This window comes from Callorhinus ursinus, unplaced genomic scaffold (genome assembly GCF_003265705.2).
Source record: "Callorhinus ursinus isolate GAN/ISIS: 27379988/994484 unplaced genomic scaffold, GSC_fseal_2.0 scaffold5, whole genome shotgun sequence".
NCBI lineage: Eukaryota > Metazoa > Chordata > Mammalia > Carnivora > Otariidae > Callorhinus > Callorhinus ursinus.
The window spans coordinates 7,903,969-7,917,492 of record NW_027397067.1 but is presented as its reverse complement, the minus strand read 5'-3'; the positions used below and the strand labels follow the sequence as shown (position 1 = coordinate 7,917,492).

General features: G+C 37.3%; 1 protein-coding gene across 1 annotated transcript in view; it reads right to left on the bottom strand.

Annotated features, from left to right (window-relative positions):
* Positions 1 to 3,470, bottom strand: part of LOC141372790 (lipoxygenase homology domain-containing protein 1-like) — a 55,351-nt gene extending 51,881 nt beyond the window's left edge. The window contains exon 1 of the mRNA XM_073892776.1: positions 3,341 to 3,470. Coding sequence (XP_073748877.1) covers positions 3,341 to 3,430 — 90 coding nt within the window. The 5' untranslated portion in view covers positions 3,431 to 3,470. The remainder of the gene's footprint in view (positions 1 to 3,340) is intronic.
* Between the last annotated feature and the right edge of the window lie 10,054 nt (positions 3,471 to 13,524).

The following is a 13,524-nucleotide window of genomic DNA, read 5'->3' as shown; positions in this document are numbered from 1 at the left end:
TATTTTGAAGAGTCTACCTTTATTTGTAAGACAAATCTCCCAAGGTTTCACATTTACACCTGTGAAAGACAGAGTTAAGACTCAGCAGCCATCTCGAAGCTAGTAGACAAGAGATCGGTAACACCCAGACAATGTTATGGTCAAATTGGGATATATCAGTATGCTGCAGGTTCATAGTCATGTCATATTAAAATTTCTGAAGTAATAATCCCACTAGAAACAAAGGCAAAATGTTCATGTCTAGACATAAGTTAATCCCCATTATAATAATTACCTACAACTGGGCCAAATATGAACTATCATTCTGTAAAATATTAACCTTAGCAAATAGAACTTCAAAGCAGGCATCTATTTTTAAAATTTAAAATGTTAGCACTGATATTCTTCATTCTCTCTCTCTCTCTCTCTCTCTCTCTCACACACACATATACACACACACACACACGTTTGTTGTGAAAATACCACAAGAATTAAAGGGCTGAAAAGCAGCTTGCAGGGCTAACTAGTCTACCCATCTTGACATTAAGAGGCCTACAAATGGACCATCCCAGACCACGAAGAAAATTCCAGACTTCCTTGAATTCAACTTCAATAATTACGTCTTATGTTAGGAATATTATTATCAAACTACATTGTCTGGAGTATAACAAATCAGTACTAGATATATTCACAGGCTAGAATATCAAGAGTGAATTCCTTCCTTGATTTGGTGTGGAAATTAAATAATGGTTAATAGCTTATTTTTTAAATTTAATTTATTAAAAGTACAAGAAGAGAGTTTCTAATTTATTTTTAATAGCTTTATATAAATATAGCTGATAAACAAAAATAACTGTACATAATTAATGTACACAATTTGATGGGTTTGGGCATATGCATATGCCCATGAAGCCATCACTAAAATAAAGGGGATAAACACCTCTATCGCCTCCGAAAGCCCCTTTGAAGAAGAGAGTTTTAAAGTTTGATTTTAACTTGAAAACTAGACAATAAGCTTTCCTAAGACTTAGACTCATTCTATGACAAATATGTCATACCATATTTTGAAAATAGTTCTTCCATAAGCCTAGTGACTTATAAAAGAATAATTTGGTCACAAAGGAGAGAATTCCATGGTAGTGGGTTGGAGGAGGGCAGAACTGCGTGTGTCTGTCAAATTGCCTACACTACAAAAGAAGGCTAGGCCATATGCTGAGGTTGTTTTTTCAGGCAGTATTTCCACTGTTTTCAATGGGCCCATGGGCACAATCATATCATGATCAATGGTAAACCTCTCCAAAGAGAATAAAATAGCTGAAACAATTTGAGCAGTATCAATTGTCAGCTTAACAAAGTTTAAATTCTACCAAACAAAAGAGGGTTAAGTAACCAGCACACCTGAGAGAGAGAGAGCTTTGAAAACACAATAACTAGGACTTTTACTTCATGGGGCAAATTGGGACACTAAATTCATGCTCATTCCTCCAACCAACCAACAGAGAGTCCCATTACAGAGCCTATTTGCCACAGAACTTCCTTGGGGAATTCTGAGAAAACACACCAGGTTTTATGTTCTAAAGATCATCCGTCACATACTTTGTTCTCCATAGAGAAACCACCATCCACCCCATGCTATATGGGCACCATAATCTGAAATACTTCCAAAGGACAGCACAGTTACTCGGAGTTATTTTGGGTTGTTTGTTTGCATTGTTGCTTTTGTTTTGTTTTGTTTACTTTTGATTTATTTTGAGTGCTCATTCAATCTAGGTGGATGCCACTTAAAGGTGCTCTTCATTCTTAATATTCCATGAACTTCTTGGAGAATTTTATATTCCATTCATTTTTCAGAATTACAATAATAAGAATTTTGGGGTTTTCACTTAAAACTAGTCCAGTCTTATAATCAAAATCAAGTCAAGATTCAAGATGTTTATTTGGTCTAATAACACCAGTGATGAGAACATGTTGAGGAAAGGAGATTTTCTGCCAAACATTTCACATGTTATTTTAAATCTTTACAGCAACCTTATGAGATATACATAAGTCTCTGCATTTTGCAAAAGAGGAAACCAAGCTCCAGAGAGGTGATGTCATTTTCCCAAAGCCCTGTGGCCCTTAAGTTTCAAGCAGGAATTTTAACTCAAGATGACTGGATTTTCTAGTGCACATACTTTCTACCCCACAGCACACTAAGCCAACTGGGCAACCCTATCTCAAGAAGTAAACCTGATCCACATAGGAAAATAAGACAAAACAAAACAAAGCAGAAACACAAACATAACTGGTGCCTTACATGAGTAAATCAATGTTTTCTTCTTTCTTCCTTCCGCGCATGAGGTCCTACATAACCACCCCCTATGTAGATACAGCATGTGTTTTATCAAATAAATGTGTGTGAATGTCATATGCCTGAGTACATGTGTGTGACTGTACCTCTGAGGACCTCAAATATTCTACAGTATTTTCTGGAGAATTAGGTGATACTAATCATGTGCAAGACCAAATGATTAAACAGTGTTACAACTGATTAAATTAAAATGCTCTTTACATCTCCTGAGTTGGAATGTTTTTGCCATTTTGCTCTAAGATGAAGAGGGTTCACAGAGTCCATTCCAATCATCCGGTGCTCTCCAGGCAGTGGCCTGGTTTTACCGTGGCACCGTATTTCTATTTGCATTTGGAGCAAAGATTAACCATGTTTGTAAATGCTGACACTACACTGGGGCACCTTAAACAGTAAAACACAGGCATGGTGACACAAAAAGTAGACTGCATGAGTGAAATAGAAGCCACTCTGTCTTGGGTCAGAGACTGAGCTTGTTGAGGAGCTAAAGGCAGAGAAGTCTTCAGGATATGGCAAGGCACTGAGTCAGTGGCCCCCCACAGTGTACGGAAAGGCTGTTCATGAAACTCAGCCCCCCCGATGAGGTGACAGACCTGAAGTCTGGAACTCTTTTCTCAGCATGCTGGGTTGCTCTCAGTTAACTCAGTCTCTGGGTCCAGGTAAAGAAGAGTGAAATATATTCCACAGGAATGAGGTAGATACTGATTTGATTGCCCACCACTACCAGTCCTGGGAAAGTGCTAGAAACAATGAAGGCAAACAGTCAATCACCCTCTTATCCACGGGGTGGTTCCAAGACCCCCAGCAGATGCCTGAAACCACAGATAATGCTGAACACTTTATGTATGAAGTTTTTTCCTATACATAAACACCTATGATCAAGTTTAATTTATAAATTAGGGCAGTAAGAGATTAACAATGATAACTAATAATAAAATATATTATAACAATATATTATAATAAAACTTATGTGAATGTGGTCTCTCTCTAAATAACTTATTGTACTGCACTCACCCCTCGTCTTCTTGTGATGATGTGAGGTAACAGACAGCCTACATGATGAGATGAAGTGAGGTGAAGGACACAGGCACTGTGACACAGCATCGGCTATTACTGACCGCTTGACAAGTCAGGAGGATCATCTGCTTTCTGCCCATGGTTGATTATGGGTAAAACAGACTGCAGAAGGCAAAACCATGGATAAGGGGTATGGGAGGATGACTGTAATTAAAGTTCAGTATGTAAGGCTTCACTTTCACATTCAAACTGTGACTTCCTTTCCTGGCCAGCAAGCTATAGAAGTTGGACTGGATTTCCCTCTCATAGCTCCTCATCATTGCCACAATAAGACTTTCATAGAAAACAAGAAAAAAAAAACAACTCAATTTTGACTTGTGGCACAGAAGTGTTGATACCAATAAAATCTGTTGGCCAGATGGATTAGTAAGAATGACTTCCCACAGGCATTTAAGAAACTGAAATAACTATAGCTTGAGTCTTTGGAGAATTATTGAGAAATATCACTTCTGTGTCCTTTACTTTCTAATTCAACAGATAAATGGTAGAAAAATAGATGACAGATAGGTGATGATTAAATAGATTAGACAGATGATAGATTGATAGATAGATAGATAGATGATAGATAGATAGATGATAGATAGATGATAAATAGATAGATAGATAGGTAGATAGATGTAAATAAATGTAAAGGAGAGGGGGAGAGGGAGGAAGAGAAGTACCTAGAATCACGTAAATGAGAAATCTACTCTTATGCTTGAGATGTCAAATTAACATATACTTAAGAGACAAAGGAAAACAGAAGATTTAAATAGCCTTATGGATGTTTCTAAGGTTGATTATTGAGAAGCTAGGCATGACGATGAGATGTTTGAACATTAATCTGGGTGTTATTATATGCTTGGAGGCAATATAGCTGGCAGAAAATATGTGTATTTTATAAGGAAATAAAAACCTGGCGAATGTACACGTTTCTCATGGTATTGATGACATTTGTAAGTTCTTCTCTTAGTCTTGATATAACACAGTTGTGCCCACTCTGTAATTTACAGACGAGTTTTAAACACAAGGCTACAAACTGTTCTTGAAACTGACTCCACAAATACTGTTTTTTTATAAAATGTTTTTAAGCAATTACAACTGAGCTCCCTCCCCGAGACTGCGATTCAGGTCTTTGGTGAGGAACAATCAGAAACTGAGCCTTTGCTGGATACTACGAACAGAGGGAAAATGTTGTAAGTGAGCTTTCCATTTGGGTTTATCTATGCAATCCTGAGTTCCATGAAAAATGTCAAGATCAAATTATAAACTTGGATCAGTTGAAACCTGGAAACTTTAGGGAGCGTTCCTCCCCCTAACTTTCTGAATTCCTGGATTCTATCAATTTTTAAAAATCAATGGGTGGAGATATCTGAGGTTTGACATATGTGTTTAGAACTCATTATCACTCTCAAGTTTACCTACTTCCACCGATATCTGAAGGCCCGAGTCTGGCTGGTCCTCAGTGCTGAGGAAGGAACAATGTATAAGACACATACAACCCCTTCTCTCAGAGAGCACACAGCTCAGACACAGACTCAGATCTCAAAAGTGTTAGTCTCTGCCAAGGTGATGGGTACTGCAAGAGGGAGCCATGGAGATGAAGGAAATGTTGACTTACACTAGTCTAGGTGTCAAGGAATGGCCTGTTTTGTTAAAATTTTTAAGTAGTTTTGATGATCATTGGCTGAAGGTGGGTGTGGGGACATCAACTACAGGGAAAAGCCTGGCAAGAGGGCCCTGTAATCGGGATGCTATAGAAGTGCTATTGTGGAAAAGCAAGGTTGGGCTTAGGTTGGCAGCAGCAACAATTCCAAGGAAAACTGCACATCTACACATCACAGCAAAGCAAAATGGAGAGAACCTTGTATATTATTTGCTCGTCAAAATTGGGGTGGGGAGGGCTCTCCCTTCTCTAAGCAAGGCCTTATTTTGGTTCTTTTAAAATAAACAAGGAAAAGGGCATTTCAGGGTAGCAAGAGACCTAGAAACCATTTGACAAGGATTTATTCTCCTATCTCTTCACTGTGTACACAACATTACATTTCACAGCCTTCAAAGATTCCCACTGTTTTGTCCTCCCAGATTCACGCATCAAAATGCTAACCCTCCACTGTGATGGTAGTAGGAGGTGGGCCTTTAAGAAGTCATAAGGTCATGGAGATGGAGCCCTCACAAGTGGGATTAGTGCATTATAAAAGCAAGCCCGAATGCCCTCATCCTTTTTCTGCCACATAAGAATGAGAAGTAGGCAGTCGGCAACCTGGCAGAGGTCTCTCACCTCTATCCAACTGTACGGGTATCCTGATGTCGGACTTCCATTCCTAGAACTGGGAGAAGTAAATTTCTGTTGTGTATAAGCCACCCAGTCTGTGGTGCTTCCTTATGGCAGCCCAAATGGACTAAGACAAACACCTTGTGTTTCAGCCTCGATGTGCACATGTCGTCCTTTTGTTCATGCAGGTGCATGGATTTGAACCTCTTACCCCGTGGGGTGGAGGAAACAAAGATTTGGTTCTGCTTCAAGGCCAGAGGGATGGGACAGTGCCACCCTTCACACCCTTTTCTATGAGTGGCAAGATAGAAACTGTGAATTTTCTGTGTCATGGTGGACAGATCCCTCTCTTTTCTCCAGTAGCCACATTAAGGTGTAAGCAGCATAGTGTTTGAACAGGGATTTTTCACAGGAACAGTGCAAGCATTACATGTTTCCTTTGTTGCAATAATGTGAAATTTATTTTTCTGAGAAAAGAACACATGGATTGGTGGGACTTATTTGGGAACAATAGTTAACAGTCAATGTATTTCCAACCGTTTTCCAATAGAAGGGAAAAAGTAAATCAATATACGGTGAGTTTTAAGAGCCTTCATGCCTGTGAAAGGGATTTGAACATTCCTGAGAACAACACTGCAATCATTTAATAATAATTGTGGTAGTAATAGTAATGATAATGGCAAAAAGCAAAAGATAGAATAATGAAACTTTAAAAAATCTGTTTAGAAAGCGATCAGGTACTATATGTAAGGAAATAATTGCCCAAAGTATAGGATTAAGTATTATAAATATTCAAAAAACATCCTGCCTAAAAATCTTTGCGCTGAAATCAAAACAATCATCTTAGTGACTGCCTTACAAGAAGCCGGGCATTGCAGCATAAAAGTCATTTTAAAATATTGCTTCATATCTGTCTTATCCCAAGATAATTATAAGCTCATGCTGGTACCAAATGTAAATTTTGTTTATTTCTTTCTGCCACTATTCTGTGGCAGAGATTTTAATGGCATTCACTAGAGCATATGGTCAGATGTGTGCATTATTTTGAAAGGTTACTCATATATGTGCTCCATACACATATGTACATGCTGTTTAGAATGGTGATAATGTTCATTGGTCTGAGCTTCCATCAGTTTATTTCACTTTCAGATGAGCTTTTGCATTGCACCCTCAGCAGTATTGACTTATTAAAATGCTACCATTTGCCAACTGGAATACTGTCAAACGTTTTTCAGCTTTCTCTTTCACACTACAATTCAGAAGAAAATGCTCTTGCTATCACACTGCATCACAAATGACTTGTTCCCACCTTAAGTAATACAGCTGAAGTTGCTACTTAATTTCCAGCATCAACCTAACCGCTGCAAATGTCATGTATGCAGTTCTCAGTATCAAGGTATACTGCACAGTTGGCTCTAGGAGAGAGGACTATTTTTTCCCTAGCAAGGCCACCAAACAACATAGACTTTTATTTCTTTTACAGTACAATGGCTGTGAAAGAAACAGTCATCTTTATGTACAGCATTTCTTTCTGGCATAAGGTTGAAATAAATACAGATAGCATGTTTGAATTTAAGGCTTGTATGAACAGCACAGTCCCCTACGACTTACATACTGCATGAATCTGTCTTTCATATAATTCAAATGCCGGCAGTAGACTCCATCTCTCCCACTGAGCCCCTATTGCTGATACTATCTTCCCATACTATTTTGATGTCCTGTGAGAATGAGGCCTCTTTAGGAGGCATATACATAACTCACATTGATCCTGATCCAAGGTCTGCATTGCAGAATGAAGAAAGAGAATGTATGAGTAAGAATATGAGTTGTTTATTTATGATAGCATAGTACACATGATGTGTGTACTTCTAAACTTCAGAAAGATCTCCAAGTTAATAAAAGTAAATTCGAACTTGTATAAGCCCACATTCTTTCTAGGTAAAGGCAAGAAAGAAGCAAACATGATTGTCCAGAGTTTAAAAATAAAGACAGGAAGATGTAGGTAAACTCAAGAAATGAAGGTTGAAGTGCCAAGTGAAATCATGTGTATAAATTTAAAACTATTCAAATATTTGCTAGATTAGAGCTTTTGGCCTCATCAATAGGTTCTCTTCTTTGTTAGCATTACAAAATGATATTTATTAATTTTTTATGCAATAAGATAGACAATATTGGTAGATAGAAAGAATTTACAAACTTTAGTGGACTCTGGAAGTTGATCTAATTTGAGTGGGATATGGCCATGAAGGACTATTCTGATAACACAACGGACAGAGTTTTCAGGTACAAAAGAAGACAAATAGATAAGCAAGTGTACATCAACGTCTGCATCAGACGCTCCCAAGTTCTACAAGGTTATACTCAGGGAGGAGTAAGATTTTGAAGAAATAAATGGAAAAAAAGAATGAATCCACGTGATAAAAAAAGGAAAGAGAGCTTTGCTCACATCTTCCTTATTTATTAAGAATCCTAATGATGGAAAAAAATGTTTGGAAATAATCAGGCAGGTTCCTTAATCCACCATATAACCAAGTGCTCTCAGATCAAGATTGTGACCCTCCTATAAGTTACAAACCTCAGGATTAAATCAAAACCGTTCAAAGCTTAGGCTGATGGCAAATCTATAGAAGATGTGAGGGATGCAGATATGCCCACCTTCACACTCTAGGCAGCTGTGGGATGCTGGATAAGGAGCTAAAGCAATGACAACTTCTTCCATTCACACTAGGCATCCTAAGGAAACTTGCAGAGAGCTGTGGGCAAGTCAGTCTAGTTAGTGGAATGGAGTAAACCTCCTTGCAGTAAACCCCAGTTTACTGAGGAAAAGGGCTTGTTGAAGGATTATTAAGTAGCCAACATTTTGCTACTCCTGAATCTGGGAAATGGAGAACTTTATTGTACCTCAATGAACTCCATATCCTATAGGTTCCTCTTTGGTTGTTGAAGAAGGAGTTACGGGGCTTATAATGCTTAATTTGTATGTCACCCTGGCAAGCCATGGTACCCAGATACTTGGTCAAATATTATTCTGGATGTATCTGTGAAGGTGTTTTGGATGAGATTAAAATTTAAAGAATGGACCCGAGTAAAACATTGTCCTCCATAGTATGGTGGGCCTTATCTAATCAGTTGAAGGCCTGAACAGAACAAAGGATGATCTCCCCAGAGCAAGAAAGAATTTTGCTAGTAGACTGCCTTTGGATTTAGACTGCAACACTGGCTCTTTCCTGGGTCTCCAGCTTGCTGGCTTACCCTGCAGATTTTGGACTTCCATCTCCATGAGCCAATTACTTAAAATATCTCTCTCTCTCTCTCTCTCTCTCTCTCTTCTCTGTCTCTCTCTCTGTGTGTATATGAATACACAACCTGTTGGTTCAGTTTCTCTGGAGAACCCTGACTAATACAAGTGCACTATACCCAGGTACCTCTCTAAGTTAAGGGATAAGCTCAAATCCAAACAAATGAACAGACAAGTATCAGAAATCCATACATCATATATTTATACTCATACAGTCAAGGAGTGAATGGACTTAATGAGATGGTTGAGGCACATTTTAGCAATATAATTCTCTAGCCATGTAACTACCATAACTTCTGACTAAAAAAAAGGAAAATATCATTCCCTATCATTAATAAAACATGCAGTTCAGAAGATTTTGCTCTTTGAAGGTCAAGTGACACCTTTCTGCCATGTTCCTTGAGATCTGCTAAGGTATCTCAGTCTCTGACCCAATGGGCAACATGATACAATAAAGACTGGTAAAGTCTGACAGACCTGGACATACAAAGGTGTGTGCCCGTTATTCTCTCAAGTGCCTGTTCATTTGCAGCCTACATCACAGCAGATGGGGAAATTTTAATTAAATGACATATGTAGACTACCTCAAACCAACTTGGCCCCTGCAGGTAGTCAATAAATATTAATTCTGACACTCTATCGTGCAAATAAGAATAAGACATCTCTGCCACCAAGGACCTGCTTATTTTGTTCATTTTTCTCTCAGAAACCTAATTCTGTGGCACATCAGACTTTAAAGACAAAGGTAACTTAAATTGATTCACTCCTGTTTATTTCCAGCACTACGAAGTCAGCACTCAGGAACCTTAACAACAGGATTTTCTTAGGGTGACGAGAACTATCCATCTCATCTCAAGATTCTAAATGTTCTTCCTCACCCATTACTGGCAAAAAATCTTTTGAAAACAAAGAACATTTTCAGTGAAAATACAGGGAGGGAAATGGAGGGGAATATATGAGCCATTCTTTGAGTTTCTATGTTGGCTAATATTCCAATTCTGTCTTCAAAATTATCACCAAATAAATTGTAAGCCTGAATACATAAGTTATGAGTTCTTAAAGCACATATGTTCACATATAGCAAGGTTTAGAACTTTAGGAATTGTGTTCATGAGACAAATGTGTGAGTGAAAAAAATGATTATACATTGAGAGGATGTCCATCTCTAGGCTTTCTAGTTGATGCTGTGTTAAGAAAAAACAAAACAAAAATTGTACATTCATTATCTTCTTCTATTTTTGTATTAGACACAGACATTCTGCACAAGAGCAGAATAGTCTCCACTCAGAAGAATCAGCGTTTGTCTTTCAGCACCCAACATATATCCTGAAGGCTCCTGGGAAACACTTGAGGAGGTGCTCATAAGGAACCATCATTCACAAAGTTTCAGATGTCTTATGTAATGGCTGGATTCTCTAGCAGCCTAGAAATCATTGACAACTTTCATCCTTTCTGTGGCACCTGCAGACATGAAAAAATCTAGGGAAATGAAAAACATTTCCACTACGTGAGCATGCAGCTGGTGTCATTGCCACGAATGTCATAACTAATGTATGGACAAAACACCAAAGGCTTAACCAGGTTGCTTGTATTTTCCAGTTGTATGAACTTAGTCACTTTTGGAACAAAGTTCAATTAACTTGGCACAGTTTCACTGGGTATAGTATACAACAGGTAAAGCTACTCAGCATAAGAGGATTCAAGTTATAAGTGTAAAAGTGCCATTCATTTTATTTCTTTTTTTTATTAAGATTTTTTCTCATAAGAAGTTTCAGGTTTACAAGAAAATTGAGGAGGAAGGTACAGAGATTTTCCATACATCCTTTGCCCCAACACATGCAGAGCCTCCCCCATTATCAGCATCCCCCATCAGAGTGGTACATTTATTACAGTCAATAACCCTACATCAACTGGTCATATTCACCAAAAATCCATAGTTTACATTACAGTTCACTCTTGGTGCTGTATATTCTATGGGTTTGGAGAAATGTATAACATGTACCCATCATATATAGAGTATTTTCAATCCCCTAAAATCCTCTGTGCTCTGCCTATTCATTCCTTCTCACTGGAAACCACTGATCTTTTTACTCTCCATAGTTTTGCCTTTTCCAGAGTGTCATATTGTTGGAATTATATAGTATGCAGCCTTTTCAGATTGGCTTCTTTCACTCAGTAATATGCATTTAAGTTTCCTCCATGGCTTGACAGTTCATTTACTTTTAGTGTTGAATAATATTCCATTGTCTAAATGTACTACTTATTGTTTTTCCATTCACCTATTCAAGGGCATCTAGGTTGCTTCTAAGTTTTGGCAATTATGGGTAAAGTTGCTATGAACATATGTGCAGATTTTTGTGTGCACCTAAGTTTTCAACTGCTTTGGGTAAATACCAAAGAATGCAAATGCTGGAGTGTATGGTAAGAGTATGTTTAGCTTTGTAAGAAACTGCTAAACTGTCTTCTGAAGTAGCTGTACTATTTTGCATTCCCACCAGCAATGTATGAGAATGCCTGTTGCTCCACAGCCTCACCATCATTTGTGTTATAAGTGTTCCAAATTTTGGCCATTCTAATAGGTATATAGTGGGATCTCACTGCTTTAATTTACATTTACCTGATGACATATGATGTGAAGTATCTTTTCATATGCTTATTTGCCATCTGTGTATCTTCTTTGCTGAGGTGTCTGTCCTTTGGCTCAATTTTTAATCAGGTTGTTTGTTTTCTTATTGTCAAGTTTTAAGAATTCTTCACATATTTTGGTTAACAGTTCTTTATCAGATATGTCTTTGCAAATATTTTCTCCAAGGATGTGGCTTTTCTTCTCATTATCTTGACATTGTCTCTTGCAGAGTTGAAATTTTCAATTTTAGTTAAGTCCAGTTTATCCATTATTTCTTTCATGAATCATGCCTTTGTCTTCTATCTAAAAAGTCATTGCCAAACTCAAGGTCATCTAGATTTTTTTTCCTGTGTTACCTTCTAGGAGTTTTATAGCTTTGTGTTTTATATACTATGATTCAAATTGAGTTAATTCTTGTGAAGGGTGTAAGGTCTATGTCTATACTCAATTTTTTTGCATATGAATGTCCAGTTGTGACAGCACCACTTATTGAAAAGATCATCTTTACTTCATTTGCTCCTTTGTCAAAGATCAGTTGACTACATCTATGGTGGTCTATTTCTAGACTCTCTGTTCTGATGTATTTGTCTATTGTTTCATTAATACCACACTGTCATAATTACTTTAGTTTTACAGTAATTCTTGAAGTCAGTAGTGTTAGTCTTCCAACTTTGTTCTTCTCCTTCAATACTGTCTTGGCTATTCTGAGTCTTTTGCCTCTCCATATAAACTTTAGATTAAGTTTATCAATATCCATAAAATAACTTGTGGGAATTTTATTGGGATTGCACTGAATCTGTAGTTCAAGTCAAGAAGAACTGACATCTTTTTTTTTATTATGTTATGTTAATCACCATACATTACATCATTAGTTTTTGATGTAGTGTTCCATGATTCGTTGTTTGCGTATAACACCCAGTGCTCCATGCAGAACATGCCATCTTTAATACCCATCACTAGGCTAACCCATCCTCCCACCCCCCTCCCCTCTAGAACCCTCAGTTTGTTTTTCAGAATCCATCGTCTCTCATGGTTCATCTCTCCCTCCGATTTCCCCTCCTTCATTCTTCCCCTCCTGCTCTCTTCTTCTTTTTTTTTTTTAACATATAATGTATTATTTGTTTTAGAGGTACAGTGACATCTTGACAATATTGAGTCTTCCTATCCATGAACATGGACTCTCTCTCCATTGATTTAGTTCTTTAATTTCATTCATTAGAGTTTTGTACTTTTACTCATATAAATCTGGTACAAATTTTGTTAGATTTATACCTAAGTATTTCATTTTTGAGGGGTGCTAATGTAAATCATACTGCGCTTTTTAATTTCAAATCCCATTTGTTCACTGCTGATATGTAGAAAAGAGATTAATTTTTGTACATTAACCTCATGTCCTGAAAAATTGCTATAGTCACTTACTTGTTCCAGGATTTCTTTTACTGATTGTTTTGGATTTTCTACATAGATGATTGTGTTATCTATGAACAGAGATAGTTTTATTTGTTCCTTCCCAATCTATATACCTTTTATTTCATTTCCTTGTCTATTTGCATTAGCTTGGATTTCCAGCATGATATTGAAAAACAGTAGTGAGAAGAGATATCCTTGCTTCATTCTTGGTCTTAATGGGAAGGTTTCAAGTTTCTCACCATTAAGTATAGTGTCAGCTGTAGTTTTTTTGTAGATATTTTTATCAAACTCTGTAAATTCTCCTCTATTCCTAGTTTACTGAGAGTATTTATTATGAATCTGTGTTGAATTTGGTTGAATCCTTTTTCTGCATCTACTGATATGATCATATGTTGTTGTTGTTGTTTACTCTGTTGATGTAATGGATTACATTAATTGATTTTTGAATACCCACAATAAATCCCACTTGGTCATGGTATATAAATCTTTTTACAGATTGTTGGATTCAATTTGTTAATATTTTGTTGAGGACC